The sequence below is a fragment of the Corvus kubaryi genome, unplaced genomic scaffold (assembly GCF_017639235.1).
Source record: "Corvus kubaryi isolate FWS band 111438036 unplaced genomic scaffold, C.kubaryi_AGA036_p1.0 133, whole genome shotgun sequence".
NCBI lineage: Eukaryota > Metazoa > Chordata > Aves > Passeriformes > Corvidae > Corvus > Corvus kubaryi.
Window position 1 is genome coordinate 17,439,329 of NW_024580667.1, and position 25,043 is coordinate 17,464,371.

Below are 25,043 nucleotides of genomic sequence, written 5' to 3' on the forward strand. Positions count from 1 at the left end.
ACATATCCTCAATTGAAAAAATGCTGCACACTCAAATATAAGTGTTCCTAACATCTGTCTAGAGAAATGTATCTTGACACTTGATTTGTTGATTTAATCAAAAGATGCCAAATTTGAAGGGTTGTTTTTTCCTTCAAGCTACTGCAGATGTTTTCAAAAAGGTGGTATTACTGGCAGTATAAAGAGCAGAAATAACTGTCCTTTGGTGTCACTGTGTAATGAGAAATTACAGTAATATTTTTAGAAGATATATTTTTCTCTGAAATGCAACAGTTCGACAATATACGTTAGATCTGTCTATTCCAAGATGTCTTGGAATTACCTTTCCTAGCTCTTCAGAGAGCAGTACATTAGGCAGTACAGCTGCAGCATGTGAGTCAATAAGATCATGCAGCCACAGAGAAGCAAACAGCTTTCTTAAGTACATCAGACTAATGTAAGATGTATGAAATAATCACGCTTCACTGGTCTGCGCTGCTAAGAGCTTGGACACAGTCTGCATCCAGTTTTAGGCTTGACTCTGGAGAAGGGCTGTTGGGCAACTGGAGAGTCTCCAGAGACAACTGCAAGAGTGAACAGAGGTCTGGGAACACTGATTTTAAAGGGAAATAGAGTGCACTGTGGTTATTAGACTGAAGAAGAAAACATTCAGAAGCATAATAACAGTCTTGCAGTACATGAAAAGCTTCTTTATAGATAAAAGAAAGAATCTGTTCCCCATGATCCATGAACAACTTGGACTGGTATTGAGTTTGTGATGCAGCTGAGGAGACTAAACAAGGTAGTGAGAAAGCTTTTTGTAGCAAGGATGGATAAGTAGTGAAACAGACTACTAGGTGATGCTGTGGAAATTTTGTTATTAGATGTATTTAAGGATAAATTGGGTGAAAAACTGAACAACAGGTATAGATGATTCTGCTGGCGATCAAAGGGATCTTTGTCCCAGCTGTATTTGGGAAGTGTTTTCTGTAAAGTCAGTTTTAACTTATGACTTTCACATCCTTTAGTTTTTTAATGAAATAAAGAAATGATTTTGAAGATTTTTTTAAAAACAAAGTTTAATGTCAGCAGAGATAGGTTAGCTGTGAACACTTCTGGAACTTCCATGCTTATCATTCCTCCGTTTTGGCCTTCTCTCTGACAAACAGTCTTTTTTTCAAATTATTTTTTTATACAGCTTCATCTACAAATGGCTTAATCGTATCTTGTAAATTACTCATATATTTTTGTCTGTACAATCCCACTACAGGTGTTCCACTGAAACCCCGGAAAGAGTTAAAATTCGTAGAACATCAGTCTGGAGACCTGGAGGTGAAGTGGTCTTCAAAATTCAATATTTCCATTGAGCCTGTGATCTATGTTGTTCAGAGAAGGTGGAATCAAGGAATCCATCCAAGTGAGGATGATGCTACGAACTGGCAAACTGTGGCACAGGTCAGTTCTTTGTAAGTGACATGGATCAGAAAGTCACAAATCTCTTGAAAAATGTAGGATTAGAGACCAAAATCCATTCAAGGAAGCACATAAGAGACATAGTCTTTTTGAGGCCAGTGGGACTCATTGCACAGTGTCCGTGGCATGGCTTGGGTCTTGTCAAAAGTTAAGAAATGCAGCTGGTAAAAAGGCTATTTATCTTTGAAAAAAACCCAAACCAAACCAAAAAAAAGAGTGAAAAAAAAAGACTAAAACCTTTATTGTTTGTAAAGTTGTTTTTTTCAGGTGTGACCCTCTCCAACTCAGTAGAGTCTATGATGTCATGCTCTTATCACTCAGTGCAATCCGGACTGAAAATGCAAGATTCATGAGCAAATGTTTCTTAATGAGAAGCAGCCAACAGAGCATGAATTTTCACTTAGTTCCTTCCCAGTTTCAATCTGTTTTTTGCCATGCTGACAGTCCACCTGTATGGCAGCATTCCAATCATTTATCTTACTGCTTCACCCTCATCCCTGCTGACAGGAAAAGTAAAATGTTGATTTTGAAAAGATCTGCAAAATGTCATTATAGCGAGGAAAAAAAAGGAAAGGGAGAATAAGTAGAACCATCCGCAAAATAAAGTAAGGGATTTAAATTCCGTGACAATTTGTGTTCATTCTCAATTCACATTGTGTAGGAAAATGCTGTCTTACAATAATGTCAAGCTTGTGACACTGAACACTCAGAAGTGAATTTCTTACCTTCAGTGTGGTGCTACAGGGAGCTGTCACTATGTTGGTGTCTTGCTCAGGAAAAGCCCTCTGGAGCAGACCCTGGCAGGAAACTTTGCTTGTGCAAGCCCAAGGGAGCATCTCCAAAACTGATCAAGTCGCAGTGACTCATTATCTCTCAGCTGAAGGTGCAGGTCTTGAACCTGCATTCTCCATTCCAGGAAACAACCTCCTGCCTTTGTTACAAGGAAAATACCAAGTAGCAAAAACGTGCCAGATCCAACTTATTCCTCACTGTTACTGTACCATGTGTGTGTGCCAGACTGTAGAAGCCCAGCTGTTATGGCTGGTGAATCCAGGCTGCAAAGGGAGCACAGTGCTGTGCTATTTCTCATCCCAGGAACAGACCCCATGCACATTTTTGGAAACATGAGCCATATATACTCTACAGTAGCTGAACATACATGAACCCCTGCCTTGCAGTGGATCTAGAGGAGAGAGTGTTTCAGAAACATGTTCCTGCGCAAGAGCAGTAAGAACCCTGACAGCTGCCTCTCCTGGCATCTGGTGAATGCAGGCAGAAGGATCTGAGTTAATCACTGTGGCAGGAGAAGCCTCCTCTGACTGACATCTTTCTGACAACTTCCCTGTCCCTTCTGCATCACAAGAGACACAAATTTGATTGTGTGATGGACCCCACTGGGGATGTCAGTTCAAAGCACACTTCAGGATGCCTGACTGGCATTGTGAACTGTGTGTACCTTATGGGACATGGAGGCTGGGCACCCTTGAAGGGTGCTAGTAATCAGAATTTCTGTCTCTGTAGAGTGGGGTACCTCCATGGTGTTTGTAGTTTTAGACATCCCACCAGGCATTCAAATTCGTTTGATAGAATAAATGTGATAGAATTTATTTTGTAGTATCAGCAACAAGGATGGATATCCAGTCTAACTAAAGTGACTGTGTGCACAGCCTCCAGGCTTTTCTTGTCTGTATAACTGAGATTTTTTTCTTGTATGATTCCAAAACATTGGGGTATGAGACCTTAATTATAGGCAAAGGCTGAGAAGAGCTCAGCCATTCAGCTGAGAACTCCTAGAGCATCTCAGTCCAGGGGAGATGATTCTGGCTCTTGCGTTACTCTGCAACTTAAGCCAGAGACCGTGTAAAAAGCAATCAAAGATCAAACAGGCTGTGGATGAGGATCTGAATTTCTCTATGCCTGTCCCCATATGTAGCATAATTGTGCAAAGTTATTGTTTGCATCCTCTTACAAGAAATTTCATGATATTTTATCAGAGTTCCTCATCTAATATTTTATTTTTGTTGTCTGTCCAAGAAGAAATGGGGCTATAATTTTCAATAACTTTAAGTTGTTTACATTTCAAAAAAACCTTGCTGTTCTCTATTGCCTTTTCAGGATCTAATTTGTAAGTAATTTCTCATGTTTCACAGAAACTTTTACTTTGTATTGAAACAATAATTTTGAAAAAGCTTTTTATTATATTGTGCTGTGTTTGTTGTGTCATTTTTATGTTTTCTTTTTAAGGAAGAAGGCTCAGTCTATTTTGCTCTCCAATTATACAAGGATAGAAAACACACTGAAAACAATTTTAGTCATTTTTCACTTCAGGAGGAAGGGATTTTTTTACTTTAGTATTTTTAATGCACATTTTGGGGAAAACTTGATATAAGTAACTGTTTGACTAATTTCCATTGGTTAATATAAAAACTGTGGTATCTAAGATGCTAGTTGGCCAAGTTGGCTATGATGTATGGTGTCCGAAGTGTTATGTGAAATTTCCTACACTGCTATAACTTAGGATTTAGCCACCTGAGCAGGAGCTGCTGCATTATCCTATGGGAATACTGTATGTCTTGTGAACAAACTTACCATTCCATTTGGCTCTAATTCTCTCTAAAAATAGTAGTATTACTGCTTACATTGGAAATTCAGGTATTTAATCATATTAATATAATGTCATTAAGTTAATTAAAATACGGCAGATCAGTTCTTTTCAGACAGAACACATTCCATTGTGTGAATGGATGTCATGTATACACACACAGACATATCTATATACATATGGGCACAGTGTTGTGAGTACATTTATTAGTACAGTTCAATGCTGAAACAAATAAGGGAGAGTATTTACTGATATCTTGATTTTGACAGTCCTTAGTGCTCCACCTTGCAATTGTCTAAACTCTGTGGACAGCTAATCTTTTTCAAAACTTAAAGTTTCTGAAACACCTAAAGTTCTGTTTCTGAGGATCACAAGAAAGTTCTCAGCCCGTGACAGTGAGAAATACCTGCTGGAGCTAATCACCAGTCCTGTACACTAAAGGTTTCTTTACCCATGTCCCAGGAGGGGCTTTGGTAAGCAGTCTTAGAGAGTGCCCACCTTGTGTGGGATTGCATTCACATGAAATAGGGCAGGTCTGCTCTCCTTTGATAGAGTAGTGGATACAGCACTGTCAGATTTCTTTTGTGTCAGAGGAAACATAAACTCAGCTTTTGTGACACCCTGGATGGTATCCCTTCATTCTCTGAAAGGCAAATTCTTATATCACTGTGTTGTTTCCAAAGGTGTAGAGCTGTGAACTCAGCAGGGTAAGGCTGAACTCTCCTATTTCTATTAAACCTTTGCACTACAGAAAGGAGTCCAGGATTCATAGTGGGGAAAAATAGGGAATGAGTGCAGTGAAGCAGTCCATTGATTACTGTAATCCTTGGATAGAGGAGAGTCCTCTGTAGAAGGCTTTGCTGCAAAGACTTTCGTGCACCAATTTTTTACATATATTAACCCCTTCGTAGTGTTGACACAAGAATCCCACCTGAATGGTCAGACTGCTATGCTGCTGGGTCATATATTCTGTTTCTTCTCCCTCCCAGTCCTAGTCAATCCCATCTTTCTCTTACAATAATTTTTAACTTTCAGCCTTTCTGTCTCCAAGGAACAGTTTGCGTGTAAATATATAACATGTTCTAGTTGTAAATAGCATGCACCAACCAAGGTTCTAGGGAATATCTTCCCCTGCCTCTCATACAAAGGATGGAATTGAAGATAGGTCATCCGTGCTCTGGGCAAATACTTTAATCATTTTTCAGTTGTAGGAGCAGCAGAGGGAGATTTCTGCAGGTATGTTGAAGACAATAACAGATAATCCCCTTTTGAAGGACAAGGATGAGGGGACTACTTACAGGAAAGGGCTCAGGATTTAAACAGTTAAGAGCTGCTGGAAGAGGAGTAGAATTTTCAGTGCTTCCTAAATGTAGCAGCTCTAGGCAAGTCTCAGCCAGATTCTCACACGCCCAACCTCTTTCTTCTTTCTGGCCACTGGAGGTGTCCTGTTGTCCCTTGGACCTAAAATGAGCTTCTGAGAAGGAATGTCAAGCTATTTTGTATATTTGTCCAGGTTATGACATTAAGATTACATGCTGGTTTTATATGAAGTTGTATCCTAATGTAATTGATAGGGATCTTCCCTTATCTTTGTTAAACTTTGTGTGATACTGAAGGTGGACATGTTGGCCAGTTATTTTGTCCAAGGACTCATTTATTATTTTATTCCAAATAAAATGCCTATTAGGATTTGAAGCTACCTTCCAAACATTCATCTTTTAAGTAAATGGGTAATGCATAGCCAAAATAAACAGTAATTATGATCCTGTAATGATTTGAGTGGTGATCTTTTCTTTCTTTATCTTTTATTTATGATTCTTTAAAAAAAAATGCTCGCATTCAAAACATTCAATAGAATTGTTGGGTTTTTTCTTTCATATTCAGACAGAATTTTAGGTGTGTGATGAAATTTGACCATTAGTTATTTAGTACCACTCAGCATGGCTTTTAGTGGGTTTTAATGTGAAAGATGTTGAAAGGACTCTGAATATTATGATTGCAACCCCAAACATGCTTAAATAGTGAGAAATAAATAAACTAAAGCAATTAAACAAAATCAAAAAAACTAGATATAGCATTAAGGTAGTGTAAGATATCTCAGTAGTACTTAGTTCTTTCTTGAAATTTATTAATTCTATATAAAGGATACTTAGAGGTGCCAAAGTAGTTTATGTCATGGGAGTGAGTTGGAGGTAGACCTCCTGCATGCCACTGAGCTTAGCAGGAGCTTGGCCAACAAAACAAATGATGGAAGTAATAGACCCAAAGCACGTTCATAACTTAAAATAATTTTGGCATTATGGATGGACAGTTTATTTGATTTTTCAGTATTTCATGGTTGCCACAGGAAACTGACACAACTGAAATACTTTCTTTTAATCAACAGAATAGCTGAGCTGATGCCAGTGACAAGCAAGATTCCTGAGCTGAGGAATTTGGGATCAAGTCTATTCAGATTAGGCTTGCCTTGTAGCAAAGTTCAGCAAATGTGTTTTTAAAAGCCCACAAAACTGTAACTAGTTATTTATTATTAGATATTGGTCCAGGTCCTGTTTTCAGTTGCAGCAGTAGCCTGAATATATCCTTGGGGTTTTTTCTGTTAATAGCAATAGTTTATATTCAGTTCACGGTTGTGTCTTATTTGTAAGTTCTTGAGTATGTGGACCTGGCTCTTGGAAAAAAATGACATTTGAGTGCTCCATAAAATGAAAATAATAACAAAAGTTGATTCAGGTAGGCTCTTTCTTCCCTGGGGGAAACCTTGGTTGGATAATTCACTCTACAGGTAACACAAAAGTTGAAAAAGGAAAGGAGATGAGGCAGGCAATGTCAGGACTGTTATCCCTGCTTAAGTTATGAAGACAAATACGGTAGTCTGAATGGAGAAGGACTCTGAGTAGCAGCAATATATGATGGGCTCAGAGTCTACAACACTTAGCAGTCTGAGAGCAGTCAATAATATGGTTTAGAAAGGCTCCCTCTTCCTTACATTCACACACAAAGGAAACATACACCTGTTTCCTTAAATTTTGTTTGTCACCAGATGAAGAGACTAAGTGCAGGATAGCACCTACAAATTTTATTTGTCAGGGCTCTAAAAATGCCATTGCTGGAGAGCTGAAGCAAATTCCTCAGTTTCTGGCTATTTGAATTATATCAGCGGCTGCTAGTTTCTTACACAGGTTTGAAAGGAAGCAAAAAGCAGAAATTATGTTGTGCCTTCTTTTGGGAACTTCTTGGTATCACTAAAAGTAATGTTGAATCTTATACAGGGAAGGTGGCTTCTTGAAGTTGTATAGAACAGAGCTTGTAAAAATAAATTGATATAACAGCATTTTTAATGAGCTTGCATGTTTGGTCAGTAAAGGGAATCAGTAATGATTGTGTAATATATTTAGACATATACATGACATCTGGTTCAGGTTCGTGCATTACTTTGATTAAAAAATTAAATCAAAATGTAGTAAACATGACATCCTAAAATAAATTGAAAACTGAGTAATTGAGAGGTAATTGTAAAAGTAAAATTTCCGAGTGGATGTGTTTTTGATGAGTTCTACAAAAATGCTACATCTTCTGTATTTGGAAGTGATTCAGTGGTTACCAGGAGGCTGTGTTCAGTTCTGGTGTTTGTACCTTAGGGGAAAAAAAAAAAAAAAAGAAAAAATGCAAAACATAGCTCTTCAAAAGTTTAATGGGGTAAAAAAACCGAGGAAGGCAGGGCTCAGAATATGAATGTGTAAAGCACTTCTACTGAAAAGGTTCAGAGTGTATCTATGCTTATGCCACATTTCAGTGGTTCTCTCTGCAGAATTTGGAAATTGAACTCCTGACACTGGCAATCTCAGTAGGTGTTGTTGGAGAAAAGGTCAGCTCCTATGACCTGAGAAAGGTCTTCAGGGAAGAGTTAAGGCTGTAAGTGTCTTTTTGACATAAGTGCCAAAGATGTGATGAAGGCCTTACATTCATTACCTGAGAATTTTGTGTTTCCTGTGACCTAGAAAAAATGGATTCTCACAGCAGTGGATTTCATTAAGATATTTTGGACCCCTAATTCTCTGAGGATTGAGAATTGAAGAAATCAGTCCTGTGACCTGGGGCAATGAGTTCCCTGAAACATCAACACCTGACACAGTTAGACCCTAAACACTGGTGAAGGTTGTGATAACTGCAAAACTAATTTTGTGAATTTAAAACTTCACCAGTTTTCTAAAGGCTGCGTTTTCCAGAAGAGACCTGCAATGCACTGTAAAATTAGATTTTGTTCACAGCTGTAAATGCTTTGCAGTGCAGAGTGATGGCTGGAGTCAGGTGGGGTGGTTGCATACAGCCTGTGATGCCAGTGTGTCCTCAGCCAGACTGACTGGTGTGGCACAGCAGATGGTAGGTAACCAGAACAACCAATGTAAGTGTGACATTTTCCCCACCAGACTACGGACGAGCGGGTTCGGCTGCCGGACATCCGAGCGAGCAGGTGGTACCAGTTCCGCGTGGCTGCTGTGAACGTGCACGGGACGAGGGGCTTCACAGCACCCAGCAAGCACTTCCGTTCCTCCAAAGGTGAGTTTTCCCTCAAGCGTTCTGGTACTCACGTTCCTCTCACTCACACCTGGAGCACAGCCTGATCTGCCTGCTTTTGTGGCAGAAGGTTTTTAACAGGTGGGTTCTTGAGTAGTTTTGCCATTGACTTTAGAAATGGTGTGAGATTTGTTTGAAGTCAGCAAATGAATTGAAAGTTGAAGTGTTATTATTCTTTTATCAGTAAGGGTCTCCATGAATAGAACTCCTTTGAAACATTTTCCACGTGATTGGTATCAAACTACGTGACCCTGACCATGAGACATGAAGGAACTTGGGTTTCAGTGTGTTAATCCAAGAGGTTTATCTTTTTTTCTTTTTAGTTATGAGAAATAGGTTATTATCATATGTTTAGTAGAGTACTGGAATATTTTGTTGCCTGTATCTAAACAATCGTAGCAGCATTGTTTTGATGGAACTTTGGACCCTCTTAATAAAACTTTCCCCTTGCTAGCACTAATTTTAAGTGCTTAGGAATAAAAAACGGCATAAATACAAAGCAGCATGTTTCTGTTCATTATAAAGGCATGCCTGATGATCCACAAAGTATTGTAGGAATTTTTGTTGGTAGTTCTGGTTTTGCAACTGGTTGGGTAATGAAATAACTTTGAAAACTATTTCTGTACAAGTAAATGGTAGTTGGGGGATGGATAGAAATGGTTCTCCCATCCTGTGGAGTTCCTGGCACTCTCCCTGGTGGGCTTTTGACCAACATGAAGAAAAAAATTTTCCCAGATGACTTGTAGGCATAGTATAGGGGTTAGCACAGGACAGAAACTATTTCCATTAGACAGGTGATCTGGATGTGGTCAGTCACCCTCTCTTAAAGGCAGTTGATAATGTGGGCATAGCCAGGCCATGGCAGTTGACTTCAGTGCCGAAGAATGAGCTCCAGCACTATTCACTCTACTGATAGAAATAGTTTCTAATAGAAAGACTTGTTATTTTAGTAGTGACAGAATCTTTACACTGATGTAACTTTGCATACTTTGAGGAATGTATTTCCTCCTCTTTCTTCTGACAGCATTCTCTTGCAGTACAGGCAGTTGCCATCTTTGGGTTCCTGTGCTGGCTTTTAGCTTGCTGTTTGGCCATAGTCAGTCCTAGAAAAAAATCGTTTTGGAGGTGTATTTATAAAGGGATGCAAGTAAGTACTTTTGCTGGTATGGAAGGTTTAATCACTTACTGAATAAGTATATTATTATTATTAGCCTTAATAATTTTTTTGGTGCTCTAACCATATTTGTGGTAGGAAGGTTCGCCGGCATAGCTGTCCCATTACTTCTGTGACCACAAACCTTTTAATGTATAAAAGAAGTATTATTTTAAGAATTTATTATACTTAAGTAGCATAGCATTTGAGTCACATAAAATAGTACAGTTCCTTCGGGCTGTGTTGAGCTTACTGTAAGGACTCTTCAGCAGCAGTACCTTTCTCTTTACTTCTTGAACAGCACTTCAGCAGCTACAGCAGTTGCTGAATCTGGCACCAACTTTCTTTTAAATTGAGATCACTGATGGTTGTTTTACTGAGTTTGTGAATATTTCCCAAGTATTCTGCTTGAAAGCACTATTACTGCAGTTACATAAAGGTATATCATGGTAGCACTGAGGTTTTGGCTTGAACATGACATTTTCAGGCACGACTTGTATTACTTTCAAAAAAGTTCGTCCCCTGCTGAGTGTGCTAGCCATTCTTAAAATACCATCCTTGCTAATGAATATAAGAATGTCCATGGTAAGTCATCCTGAAGGTCTCTTCAGCCCAGAACCTGACCCCAGCCAGAGGTGGGTTTCTGGATAACTGTAAGAGCAGGATAAGCACATAGGGGTATTTCTTCAGAATAGCCTCCAGCTGGCAGTAATTTGTGTTTCAGGAATTTGTGGTTTTGAAATCCTTACATGAGTACCAGAGTGCTCTTGTGGTCTCTGCAGCTACCCCTGAAGCACTTGCTCTCCTTGAAAACTGCTCACAGCTGTCTAGTGGAGGTGGAGAGCACTTTTAGGACTTTGTGACAAGGGCAGTGGGAGTCAGTAGTACCTCTGCATGCTCTTACCTAATAAACCAAAATTTTGATAATGGCAGAAAGTATGTAGTCAGCATTCTTCAAAAGGCTTCTGTAACTCTCAAAATAACTATTTTCAAATCTGAACTCCAGCCCTTGGCAGAGGATTGTGAATTGTCAGACAAGCAGCAGGGAGTTCAGTTAGCTATCAGCTTCATAGCCCCAGTCAGCCTAGGCTGGCAGCTCATTTGGCCATTCTAGGGGCTGTGGAACTGTCAGTGGTTGTTATAAAGATGTCGTATTTGCCAGATGAAGTGTGTAGTCACTCTAGGTGACTCATGTGAAGATGCTGACTGCTAGGTGCTGACTGCTGGGAATGATACTGGGATGCTTCGATTGGTATCTTTTAGCCTCCATGTCCCCAGGTAGGCAGTCAGAGTGGTAACAGTTACAGTGTCACATTAACATTTAATTACTACTTTGGAGCTCAGTGGGAAGTGGCAGGCCCTGCCTGGTAGAGAGGCAAGAAACTGCTGCTCAGATGTGCCTAGTTTTTTGAGTGCCAGCATTTACTGGCCCCTGCTGAGCTCCTACAGGCGCATTTAACCTCCAGTTTGGAAAAGAAAAGGGGATTTTGGCACGTCACCTTTGGAAACTTGCTGCCTTTCTGTGCTATGTTTGTGTGAAGCATGGACAGAAATTCACATCAGTGTTTGACTTCACCCTGTTGTGCCAAGACCAAGAGAAGATTATTATCTTGGTCAGGCTTAGCAGAAGGTTTCTTCAAAAATAAACCCTTTGATCAGGAAACATGACAGGAATTCTTAAGACAGTTTCTCACGCAAGATACTGAACTTTTACCAATTGCTCATAAGTTATAATGAATAGCAAATTATTTGGGTTTGTTTTTTTCTTTAAAGGAGGATAAATATGATATTTAATCTGAATCTAGGGAGAAGTATGGCACCACAAAGTCTCCGTCACTAAATATTTTAAGCTCTTAAGAGGAACGTTCAAAAACCTGCTGTAATTACTCAGAGAGAGAATTCTTGTCTGGTTACCACAATACTGTTTTATACTGTTTCGTGTCTTTGAAAGTGCAAAAAACATGGTCTCTAAGTAGACACAGCAAAATAAAGTTTTGTTTTATTCAAAATGATGTTGAGTCTTCTGAGGTAATTTCCATTAACTTCTCTATCACTAAATAAAGCTCCGTATTTTCCAAAGTAATTTAATTTCCCAGTCATGAAAAAGACAAAACCAGGAAAACAAGAGTATTTCATCAAGGATTTCAACTTGCCATTCTTCATCTAGTTGTGTTTTGTGGTCTGATCTACTGCAGATTTTGATGCTCTTATACTGTGAACATTTAAGGTGAAGGTTTATTAGCTGTTTTATACTGCCTCATGTGTTCATCTATGGCATTAATTTATAAATAATAAATAAAGTGACACAGCTGAGAATTTTTGAAATATTCAAAGTTTAGTCATAGCTCTTCTTTTTTAATGCTGTTTATTTATTTTTTATAAAGGAAACGAAGGGTTTGCATGTGCTTGTCTGACATGACCCTTCACAGGGAATAAAGCGATGCTTTGTTTTGCCAAAATGAGATTCCAAAATTACGAGAAACATGGGTTGGATTATGTCTGTCTGTGGTGGAGTGGCTGGAAAATTAAGTGAGTACTACACCTAGAAAGTGGATTCTTTCATATAAGTGGGACTGTGCACATGGACTTCTACATTGATTTTGTCAGCTAAAATTGATCAAAATTTTCTGCTATTTTGGCAGATTTTCACTTTTCTTTTCAGGGTTTTTAAATTTTGTGTGCTTTCCCTTTTATCTTTAATTGAGTGGCAACAATTTGCAATAACAGCAATAAATAAAGGTAACTGAATACCTGAGAGAACATTTTTGATCCATAAAGATACAAATATCCTTCTCTTCATGTTTAGACTGGCTCTCTCCAAGCTGTTTCCTTTCTTCTGGAAGCAGGAGAGAACTGTTCCTACAATCCATAAATTAGTCTCCTTGGATGAAAACTACCTGTGTTTTTCTTCCAGTAAGCAGGCACTGCCTAACCTAACTGGTCAGAAGCTGCTTGGGACTAATAATACAATTTTTAATTTGTTGCGTTTGGTTCAGCATTCTTAGACTATTTTTTTCCTAGCTTTTTATGATTTGTGATGAGAATGAACTCTCGGTAACAGGGACTTCAGTTATCTCTAGGACTCAGTGTTAGGCATTTCTCTATCATATATTACCTCACTGGTCTGTAGGTAGGTACCGTGCCATTTCCAGAGACAGGAAGATCAACACAATGAGCCCAAACCATCTGACCCTTCCTCCCCTGCTGAAGGTTTTTATCTTCACCATGAAGGCACTTGCCAGCATACACTGGATAGATTGTCAAGCAAAAGGGAGCAGACAACATTATTTTCACAGCCCATAAGTACCATGCTGGATGTGATTTCATGCATACGTTACTGAGTGTTAGAAAAACCAGAACAGACACCCACTCATGGCAATAAAATTCTTTCTGTTGCTCCTTTGAGACCAATGATTTTTTTATGCTCTTGCACAGCTGGTTTATGTGTGCCATTTCCATCGGGCAGAGCCAGTCCTCCTGCTTACGCTGTGGAACTGTTTAATGGTTGGAAACTTGTCTGTTGAGCAGCTTGAGCAGACTTTTAGAGTTGGAAGGTCTCATGTTTGAAAGATAGCAATGGGAGATCTATTTTAAGGCAGGAAAAAACTCCATAAAAAAGGTTTAAATTATTGTCACACTTGCTCTCACCTTTACAGCTTGAATGAGAATTCTGGTTCCGATGTCATTTTCCCCCTCTCTCATACCTATTCCAAATCATTTACTGTTTTCACTGCAGTTGCCACATTGAAAGACAAAGTGGATGCACTGCAGCAGTGTATGACGTGACTCGTGTATAGCTTGCCCACACTGTTTTTTAAGGATGCAAAAGTGTTTCCAGGTCCTATTGATTTAAAGAATTTCGGAAAATATAAACTATTACTATGTTTACAAATGTGAGTGCGGGAAGATGTGCATTGTGAAATGGTGATTATGTGAGAGTTTTCTTTCTTTCCTTTATTTGCAGCAAGAAATCCTCCCTTTTGGGGACTGGAGACAGAATTTTGCTTGCAATGGCTGAGTAGCCAGCAAGACAGGAATTTAAGTCCTTTGGGTATACTCAAGCCAAACACAATCCAGACAAATGCAGTACTTACCCCATGTGCTGGAACAGCAGCTTCAGCCTTGACCTAATGAAGCTATCATTTCTAGCAGTGAGAAGCGATTTACTTGTCAGGCTGCTGAGACCAGGATTTTTTTGGAGTTGAGGACAGCTGTCTGTGCCAAATTCTAGGATATATAGAATGACTTCTATTTCATTTGCATTGTCATATAAACTGCAAAGGAAAAGCTGCAACTAGCATCACTCTTTCTGCAAACCAAAGAATTTGATTTAACACTCAGATAAATTCATGTATATAAAGTTCCAGTACTTCACATTTGAAAAACTGGCAGCAGTTTCCATTGCAGTAATTTTATGTCTGTGTATCTGAATTATATATGTGGGCAGTCAGTCAAAGGGATCACAGGGATATGAAGACTAACAGTAGAATTGCTGTTAGGTTTATAGTCAGCAGAACATCACTTTAGCTTTATAGTCAGGTTAACAAACACCTTATGTGTGTAAGCTTTATGATTCAGTACCAGTTATTAGACCTTGAAGTATTTTAGCACAAGTTGTATAGTCCTTTTAATATCTACATGGACATAACATAACAGACCACCGTGTAGAAACATTACTTTTCCATTCAATAATGCAGAAAAAACCAACTAATCTGTTATCTGGTAACTGGCTGGCATGCATTATAGAGGAGAATGCTTGTAAACACATCACAGGTTTTTTGATTTTTCTGGATTCTTGTTTATTTGAGAGGCCTAAGGGATGTTGGGGTTTTTTGGGTGTTCTTTTTGAAGGTGGGGTTGGGGTTGTTTGGTTTTTCTTCCTATTAACAGAGATCCCATTGTCTTACCCTGCTGTTCCTTCTCACTTGTCTGCTTTGCTGGTGGAATGAAATCCTTTCAAATGAACAAACAATTAATATTCTTGGATTCTTAACTTACAAAATGATCATTCTGTCACTTGTAATAGTGATGAGTGTCACAGAAATATCTTGAAATGGATGAATAAATTATATAGTGGTATTGAAACACTTAATATGGAATGGATCCTAATCTGATATAAAATGTTCACTGAATGTCTTAATATTTCAGGTAATACACCCCAAATGCATGAAATATTTTACTGATGCATTCATACATACAGACAGGATTTTTTTCAGTTGATTAAATGCAAAACTGTAAAGTTTTGTTTATCTTTGATATTTTACATCTTTATAGCTTTTTATTTTCTTAAGCTTAGTCTACTATTTTTAATAAAGCTCTTAGAGAAAATGTGTTACTTTCAATGTCTCACCTTTTCATGTCTGTTAGCTGCAGATCTCCTCCTTTCTGTCTTCTACCACCACCACCACCATTCTTGTTCAAAGGCATTTTTGTGGATGACGTTTGAGAGGCTTGCAAAAGAGTCTTTGAAGAAAGAGGGCACTCGGGAAAATATCTGCTACTGCTGTATTGTTTCACATGTATATTCCTTCTAATAGGACATTCTTTCTATCCTTAACTATAATTACCCAGTAACTTTTAATGCAATGTTTGTATTCTCACACAGAAAAGAAGAAATGCTAATAGGTTTTCTTTCAAATGTGAATCAGTGTTTTGTCTGCTGACTGGACTGTGTCTAGTGAGCACAGAAGACATGTTACTTATAAAGTAATGTTTTCAATAAACTATGCAGGTATAAAAAGTACAGGGTGATATGCTGTTGCTGTAGAATTCAGAAGAAACAGTCTGTTGGTTTCAGTGCTTTCAGTTCTTCCTTACTGCTTTCTTTTGCTGGAATGGAGATACAAACATTTGAAAAGAAAGAATCTAAATTTGGTCATTTACTTTTAGACCTACGAAAAATTGGTGAAGAGAACTTCAAAATATTTTTAATCATGTAATACACTTTGTCCAGAAGAGCTGTTTCATTTAACTTTTAGATCTTTTTTTAAATGACTTTCTATCTCTTGTAGAGGCAGAATGAAGACAAATTATTTTACAGTTTGAATTATTTTTGCTTTTATCTGATCATTTGGGAAGATATATTCTCTGAAACACTTTAATTTTATCCCATATGTTTTGTATACATAATACATGATGCATAGTACTTCTGGGAGATAACCTGAATAATTCACCTACAGTAATATGATCATGTTGCACTTCAGGTTATAAATGTTTTATTTCCCTAATATAATGCCATATAACATAAAAAAGCCCCTAACATTTTAAATCGGTGAAGATGAATGCTTAATAAAGGTCTTAGATACATAAACCACGATTCTGTTTATAGTTATTGTCCCTAAATTACATTTTATACCTACTTATTAAATAATAGAAGTAAATGAAAAATTGTATGAGAGAATAGTACAAACAGTTTAGCTAAATTTTTCTTTAATTCTGGAATTAATAGTTTGGCATACTTTGAGATGGAGTAGTTGGCAACTTCACAGGTAAGGAAATAAGTGTAACAGCAGTGCTTCTCCAAAGCCAGAAAAAATAAAAGCAACTGACTTGCTAGTGGATTAAAAAAAACAAGTGAGAAGTAAGGCATTCTTACTATTTGGAAACTATGTTAAATTTCCAGAATTCTTGAGTATGCTTTGTAACTTTTATGGCCAAAAGTTAGGTTGAATTATATGTGTGAGGAAACAGGGACATCCATTACTATTTAACTAAAATGGCATGTGTGAGGAAACAGGAGCATCCATTGTTATTGCAGCAAGAGTCCTGTTCAATAACACGAATAAGTCATTATTTCACATCTGCTGATCTTTAAAAGAGAAATGCTGTCTTTATTAATTCTGAATGTGTCTTTTTTTATAAACCAAATGATGGAATTTTTTGGTGAGACCATTTGTCGTGGGGATTATCTGATGAATTTAGTATGCCTGGCATGTTTATTTAACAGCTCATTTGCCATTATAAAATAATATAAGGTAAAGCATACAGTAAATGAATGTCTGATGTTCCCTCCTCACACCTCCAGTTTTATTTCTGGCAAATAAGTGATGGTTCATATGGCTAGAAGTTCATAACATGTCTTAGTTACTATGAATTTCCTTTACTCTTCTGATATACTTTTAATTTTTTTTTGTTTTGTGTCTCACTGCTTACTTCTACATAAATTTTGTTTTTGCAGTTTCCTTATATTTTGTCACCAATTTTTGGCTACCACAGACATTTAAAAAAAGGTCAAAATGAAAAAGTGGGATTAAAAAGTAGGAGCTGGTAAACAGCAAATTGGACTTTCAGAAGCTTGGTTGCAAAATTTCCATTGATTCACATTACTTGGGGGCACTATTTTATAGTGAGTCCACAGGGAGGACCTACATTCAATACTGGAAAAGATTCAATATTGAATCTTTTCTGAATATTCAACCTCTGACTCTCATGTCTCTTTCCTGACTCTAGAGTCAGCACAAAGACAACTGAAGGAATACTATCTCAGTTGATATTGACCAGGAATTGAACCAGAATAGTGAAATAAATCAAAGAGGTAGCTAATTGCTGTTTGACATTCTAAAAAAAAATCCTATTGATTTCTACCATGGCATAATATATCATTATGCTTTAATTATATTTATTCTAAGGAAATGTTTATGTCCCATGGTGGTAGATATCAATATTAGAATTTTGAAGGAACATTCAAGGTGTCAAAACATAATTTTATCATCTGAGAATTATCTGGCAATGGAAAAATATTCAGTGTTTCAGCCATACAGTTCTGTGCTGACTCTACAAGGTCACTTGTAGAACCTGAGTGTTTTACACTCGCTATGTATTTAAATTAGTGAATGACAGAGGGGAAACTGATAGGTGCATTTTTATAAAGCTTCATAATGTTTGTGAACTATCAACAACACAGAATAATGACAAACTAGATGCTAACTCATAATTTTTATTTCAGTAGAATTTGAATTTCTAGAATTTACAAGAAGCCATATCAGGTATGAGAAGTCTTTGCCTGAAATTTCCTCAAGGTATTTAGAGTGTTTAATCCAGCTCCTGAATGCCTCATAAATACATGAGATGAAGATAATCTTTACCTCGCTGAAGATAATTTTGACCTTAGAATATATTTTTTTTTTTTTAAATTCCAGATCCATCTGCTCCACCAGCTCCATCTAATATCAGGATTGCCAATATCAGTGCAAACAATGATGGGAGTGTAAATGCAATGATTACTTGGGATCTTCCAGAAGAGCCTGATATCCCAGTGCACCACTACAAAGTCTTCTGGAGCTGGACGTACAGCAAATATGTAATCCCAGCAAAAAAAAAGAGAAGGAAGATTACCGATGGGGTAAGAAAGAAATCAGTAAATGGGACAGAAATACAGTTTATTTCTGACACGAAACAGAGTGTAAGTATAAAATGTGTGATAAGTTGCAATGATTTCAGCCACTGGTAAAGTAGTAGTCCTAATTTTTAATATCACGAAGCCATAATAGACACTTTTGACCTCTCAATCCTTTTCTTACACTGAACCCTGGGAGACAAGTAAACTTCTGCCTTAGAATAGAGGTAAATAGTATAAGGTTTTTCAGGAAAGATGAATGAAAAGTTAAATTCTGTTAATCCTTTAAATTTAGCCTTATTCAGTTAGTGCTTCTTAAAGATTATTTTATTTAAAAAGCCTGACATCATCTGTCACATTGTTCTTTCACTCTGCAAATAAATCTTGTGACACTATCATAGAGAGTGATCGTTAAATAGTCAGTATAGGTCCAAGGGAAAAACATACCCAAAACTCTTTAAATAAACTGCTGCACCAAAGATCTGGCAATATTTCCTTAGCAGCAAGTTCCTACGAGTTTCTTGAATAATGTATTAAATATTGCTTTACTGGAAAGCTTTTTGTTATGATATCCATATCATATGATATCCATATGCAAATTGCATATTATTTTAAAGCAGTTAATAGAAATAATTAGATAGAAATAATAGAAGTCAGTTAGACATAACTTAATTCTCAGTGCTTTTGACAGTGAGAATGTTAACACTGTGTTTTGGCTCTGGCTGCCCATTGCACTGTGATGAATGACAGTCAAAGGGTCACAATTCCCTCTCTGTCCCTCAGTCACCAAACCCTGACAGAAATAAAGGCAACGAAGGCTGTGTGATGAAATTATGCAAGTCAATTTGCACAGAAAGGAAGGTTAGTTCTTTATTGTCTTTTAAAAAAATAATTGTTGCAAGACAGGAGTGGGATTGGACTGTGCTACATAGAAAAGTTTGTGTTCTTCAAGAAACCTGACATTGGGTAAAGACCTTCAGGAAAGAGGCTTCAGCCTAAAGATATCAGGGAGCCTTCTCTCTACGAGCTGGTCCTTAAATCAGAAACCTCAGAGAAATTTAAAATTGGTCTGGATCTTTAATACCTTTGCATAGGATACTTCCTACATACAAATAATGTTAAAAAAGATCCATTATAGAACATTACAGTAATTGAGACCAAGTTCTGACCTTGAATGTAGGGAAATACAGGGTGTATTTTATAGAAAAAGCAGGCTCTTACAATATCTTTCATATTATTCCTGACTTGTACTTTTTCTTCTGCAGTATGTCATGAAACTGCACAGCAAGGCCAGTGAGATTCAGGACACTCAGATGCTATTGCTAATCAATGGTCATTTGAATATTGTAGCAACTCTTAGGCTAAAAATGGAAAAGGCAGGAGCACTAAAAAAAAAAAGGAAAGATGGAAAAATCTAAATTGTTAAAGATCACTGAAGATTATTTTTTGTCCAGTTTTTGCCTTTAGATGTAGCCCAACCCAAATAATGTCATACTGTTTTCCATATGAATTCATTCCAGGTAGACATTGAATTAGTTTGACTACAATATTGCCACTGTTAGTCAAGACTTATAGTCAATAGGTCAGCACTAAACAAATAAAAATAATTACTATTTAATGCTTTTTGACAATCCCTTTTTAACATCCCAAGTGTTAAATGTGGGATGGTTACCTTGGTACATGGTTATCTTTTTTACTCTGTACTGTCTGTCAAAAGACACAAGGAATTCTAAGGAAAACATGGGGTAATATCTTCCACATGGCATATGGACTTGAAGGATCTTTTTATAATTAAATCTAGGCAAAATAAAATATTAGACTACTGAGAAGGCTGGACTCTGCAATATCATGTGCCTTGTCTTGATGTATTGGTTTTTGACTGGAGAATGATAAACCTAATCTCTTGTTTCCCCATTTTAGACACTTCCATGACATTGGAAACTGTATTTTTTCTATTGTTTTCCATTCTCTACAGGAAAACTGTTATTTCCAATGAGAGGGTGTTTTTGGTTGGTGCTTGTTTGTTAATTTTTTATTTTTGAGAGTTGAAACAAATAGAATGTATTGACAAATGTATTAAATGTTGGATTTTAGCTATCTTCAGACTGTCCGTCTCTAGCTAAAAGTTTTCAATTGCTTTACTGACACAGAAATTGGGGAATAAAGTGCTTAAATTCCTTTTGCTAAAATGATTTTGGCATAAGAGAAAAACCTTGTTATATAGAAGAATACCCCTTAGGTTTTGCCTAAACAATGGGTTTGGAATTGCCAAGGAACTGCCAAAATTATGCAAACATTGAGTAGGTTAGTATTTTTAAAATGACACAGAAAAACAGAGTCCAATTAAAGAAATCTTTTACAGAAAGTAAATTTTTCTCTGAAATTTATATTTGAGTGTTCTAACTTCAGAAAAATAGTGTGCCTAAGATAACAAGCCTGCTTTTAATAAAGGCCTGTGTTTCAGCAATATTATAACTGCTTTGTGTATTTATTCTATTATAGGCCCAAAATTATGTGGTCCTGGAGGGGCTCCAACCCAACAGCAACTACAATGTAGAGCTGCAGGCAGTAACACGTTGGGGTCAGATACGCTTAAAAAGTGCTAAGGTTTCTCTCCATTTTAGCACGACTCAGGACATCAGGAATAATAGTGAGTAACCATACTCAAACACCTGAATGCTTTCTCTCTCCTTTATCTGGAATTTGAATTTTTTATATAATCATTTCTCAAATTTTAAAAAATCATCTTCTTAAAGCGGGCTGTTCCATAGCACAAGATCATCCCTTGGTCAACTTGAGTAACCTTTTCATGTTAAATTTCTTATATTAAAATTGGTGACAGTTTTTGCCTTATTCTTTGACTTAGACTCCACTCAACTAAAGTAAACACTTGCAAAGAAAATGGATGCTTTTGCATAACTGTAGTGTTAATATTTTTTAGATGCAATACACGTGTGACTACTGATGTTTTTCTAAATGGATTGAATAAAAGCATTTCTTTGTTCCTTAGCTGGACAGTATTAACTAGCAATATTTTTCAAAATAACTGGCTATTTTTAGTAGCCCACTAATTCAGATTCTTGGACCACAAAAGCTTGAATTGATATGTAAAACATTGGCTCTTCTATTAGGGAATCGAAAACGTTCCATGTCTCACAACCATGCATTCTCAAAATATTGCACACATGGGACCCACATTCAAATTAAAATCTCAAGATGTTTAGATGTTAGGTTATATATTGTTAAGGTCTTTAGAACCTCACATGCTAAGTAATACACTTGAAAATTTTATCTGAATCTGGCAGCAAACCATGATTCTTAGTCTTGGTTAAATGCTATTTATACAATTACAATGCAATACTGAGTTACTGCCCCAGTTGCTGATGGGTCTCTGATTAACTAATACAACAGAATTCTGATAATAAAATGTTAAAGAATGTGATTTTAATTATTCTGCCCTGACTCCATTTCATTTTCCTTTCATTTACATTCTTTCTCTAAAGTACACTCAAAGTTTAAACCTGTAGCCATTTTCATAACAGAACTGTAATTACTTTTAACCTCACTAATCAATTGCTGTTGTTGCCATATTCTGTTTCAGTATACATAAAATATTGTAATGTAGCTGTTAGCTATAACAGACCTTCTTGTCTGTGGTTGCTTCACATATTAATGTACCAAGAAGAAAAAATAAGCCTAAGTATCCTTCTTTTTCCCATATTAATCTACTCTTTACTACTTTTTTGGGCCATCTTAAGAGACAGCAGAAGGTCAAATTTTCATCTCTTCCACACACTGAGTCTTTGCTTCAAATCCATACCAGAATATCAGCTTGAATCTCCAGAGTCTTTATGTTAGGCAGGTTTGGGTTAAATCCTCGGTGAAGCCCAATGTAAGTGAACATAAGAGTTCTGCCCTTTCCTTGTTGGCCCTCCTACATTGTACCTGTGCTTTTTGTCATCCCCTAGAAAGGTAACCTAGTTTGCAGGACTGTGCATGATATCAAAATCTTCTTACAGTTACTACATTAAGTTCTCCTTCCTTTTCTACATGTACACAAGAAATGTAATAGAGGAAAAAATTACGGTGGGAACTGGGTGTTTAATTCCATACACTGAGCCATTGAGCTCCACTAGAAGTGTATCATTGGTGTTTATGAGAGATTTCACATTTTGTGGATTGTTTTCCTAACAATTTTTTGTGGGGTTTGCTATTTTTTTTTTCTCTTCTTTTTTCCCCCCTGCGAAGTTCACTTGATAAACAAGCAAAAATTTTTTTCCACGCCCTCCCCCTACACAATTTCCCGCTCCTTTTGGTAAAGTTTCTGTGAAGTTCTGGCTCTCAGTGCTGGACTTTAAGGTATTTAGTTTTCAGTCCAGTCATCTTGACTGTCGTGTCACCACATGACATCACAGCTTTAAGGAAGAACATGTAGCTGAGTTTACATTGCATCAAAGAATCCTGGTGCTGGGATTTTAGCTGTCTGAGGTTGGTCTGTGTCCTGCTAAGTGGGAGAATGTTCTAGATGCCATTATATACAGCTAGCCAAAGAGAAAATGGGCAAGCTTTTGAAGTTCTTTCTCTCATTTTATTATTAGTACAGTTTTATAAGTGTTCCCATCTTGGGAGTAGGGATAATTAAACAACTGACCTTTGTCATACTTTATCAGTACTCCTGACATTAGATCAGACCATTATAATCTTTAAACATAATAGTAAATAAAGACCTTGCATATACCAAAAGCCTTCTAAATTGAAGCTGAGTAACTGAGATACAAGCATGTCATTTTTGGTACCATTTCATTCTTACTGTGAAAACCCCTTTCACTGGTAGGGCTGTATTAGCTCTCCATGGCCTCACTAATGTTCTGACTCTCTTGGTCTATATCACCCTTGGGTTTATGATGGGAGAAGAAGATCTTTGTTTCAGTTTTCCGTCTTCAAAACATTGGGTTTTCAGAATCTGATGAAGGTCACATCTGAGTTATTACTTACAAATCCTCTACCAAATGGAATTCAATTATGCTATACCTCATACGTGACTTTGGCTGTTTCATCATTTTCTGTCCACTCCAGTGGCATCTCTTTCCTATCATTGTCATAGCTAGATTTAAATTCCTTCCACAGTTTTACTTCGATATCCTCCCTTCTCCTTGGTTGTTTTGCTTCAGAAAACTGACCATCAGTAGTTTTTGTGAAAGTCTGCTATCTACTTAAGTCTAATTAGTACAGACTTTCTAATGCCTTCTGCTTTATTTTGCTTTACTGGGGTGACCTTTCTGTACAAAAAGGTTCATTAGTTGTTGTGTTGCTTTTTAAACTAGAGTAACACTATACTGAGTACAGTATTTTTGTAATCTCATATACTTCAAGTATTTTGACTGTTCAGATTATGAACATCGATTTATTTCATGAGCAGTATTTTCTTTTTAACTGCAAATCAGTGCCTGTACCAACTAAAACACATGTTTGTTTTAGAGTATTTCAGTATTAAGTTTATAGAAAAATCTGAGCATCCCTTCTCTTAAAGCCATGAGGTAACGGATTCAAGATTCTTCGAACCTAAACTACTGATACCACACATTTTAATCGATAGAGCACTCTGCTGAGAGGTGTATTTAGGTCTTTTTGGACATTTTTTTTTAAATGGCTGGATTATAACTTACATAGAAAAGCAAGTAAAAACTACTCCTGGAGGAGATGCAAATTCATCTTCTATATCTCACTCAGGTTAGGTAGGTACAGAGCCAGTCCTGCTTGACGTACTTTTGAGAATACTCAGAAGCAGATAGAGAAATACAAAAAAGAAACAAAAAAAATGCCTTAAATATTATCTAGGACATGACATTTATGGCTTGTCTGTATTTTGGGACTTCCATGGCCTTTGGGAAGTAGTTCCAGAAGCAACATGCCAATTTTGCTGAAGTCCCACTGTCATATGCTCTGCTCTGTGTGGAATTAAGCTCTGGTTTTTAGGTGTCCGGTCCTATTGTCAGAATAGAGGTAGCCCATAACCTGCTGAAGTAATTTGGTCCTACAGACCTCTTTGAGCTTTGCCCTCAGCCCTCTGGCGTTACATTTCCCCACACTCAAAAATGCATTGCCTCACTATATTTGTGTGCTTCACTTCTGGGAAATGTAGCAAGATTCTCGCTTGATCTTTATATAGAAATATTCTAAATTGGTGTCCTGGTTTTTGTGGAAGTGGAGCAGACAGAGAGTAACAAAGTAGAGATTTAATAAAACTGAAATAATTTAAATTGAGGAATACCTGATAGATTTTAGTTTGTCCTTCTCTATATAACTTTTTGATTTCCATTTAGGTAATAGTAACATTATGGTTACCTTAAGAAAGAATTTCCTTAAGTTTGGTAGTTTAATTTAAAATAAACAAACAAAATGAAAAATCATATCAGATTCAAAGGGCTGAGAAAGTAAAATTTGGCCATAAAGCAAGTGAGTTTCAATTGAAGCTGCATATAAGGCAAAATGTTCAAGTTTATATGTTACTTGTGACAACTATTGAAATCTTAATTTTTCCCTCTTTCTCTCAATTATGTAATTAATAATTTGCTACTTCCTTATTATTAGTCTTTGGTTTTATTTTAGGTGTTTAATATTGAATTAAATACAGCTTTTTGTTTTGTTTTGTTTATAATCTCGTCCTCCTAATAGGATCAGATACATTTGCAAGTGTGCAATGAAAAGTGCAGTTTGAATGAACATTTCTTTCTTTTCAACTGAAACTATCTATAAGTACTGTCAACCCTGCTAAATGTTGATAAATTGTTGCCAAACAAGATGCTCGATGAAATTGCCAACTGCAATTGCTTGTTGGAAGCAAGGCACATAGCACCAAGGGAATTGCTGAAAGAAAATTCCTCTCTTGCAATATTTTCCTAAGCATTCACCATTCACTGTTG

General features: G+C 36.9%; 1 protein-coding gene across 1 annotated transcript in view; it reads left to right on the top strand.

Annotated features, from left to right (window-relative positions):
• Positions 1 to 25,043, top strand: part of ANOS1 (anosmin 1) — a 134,581-nt gene that overhangs the window by 78,067 nt on the left and 31,471 nt on the right. Inside the window, exons 5-8 of the mRNA XM_042038100.1 lie at positions 1,250 to 1,434; positions 8,485 to 8,614; positions 17,924 to 18,126; positions 20,623 to 20,770. Of these exons, the coding sequence (XP_041894034.1) occupies positions 1,250 to 1,434; positions 8,485 to 8,614; positions 17,924 to 18,126; positions 20,623 to 20,770 (666 nt within the window). The remainder of the gene's footprint in view (positions 1 to 1,249; positions 1,435 to 8,484; positions 8,615 to 17,923; positions 18,127 to 20,622; positions 20,771 to 25,043) is intronic.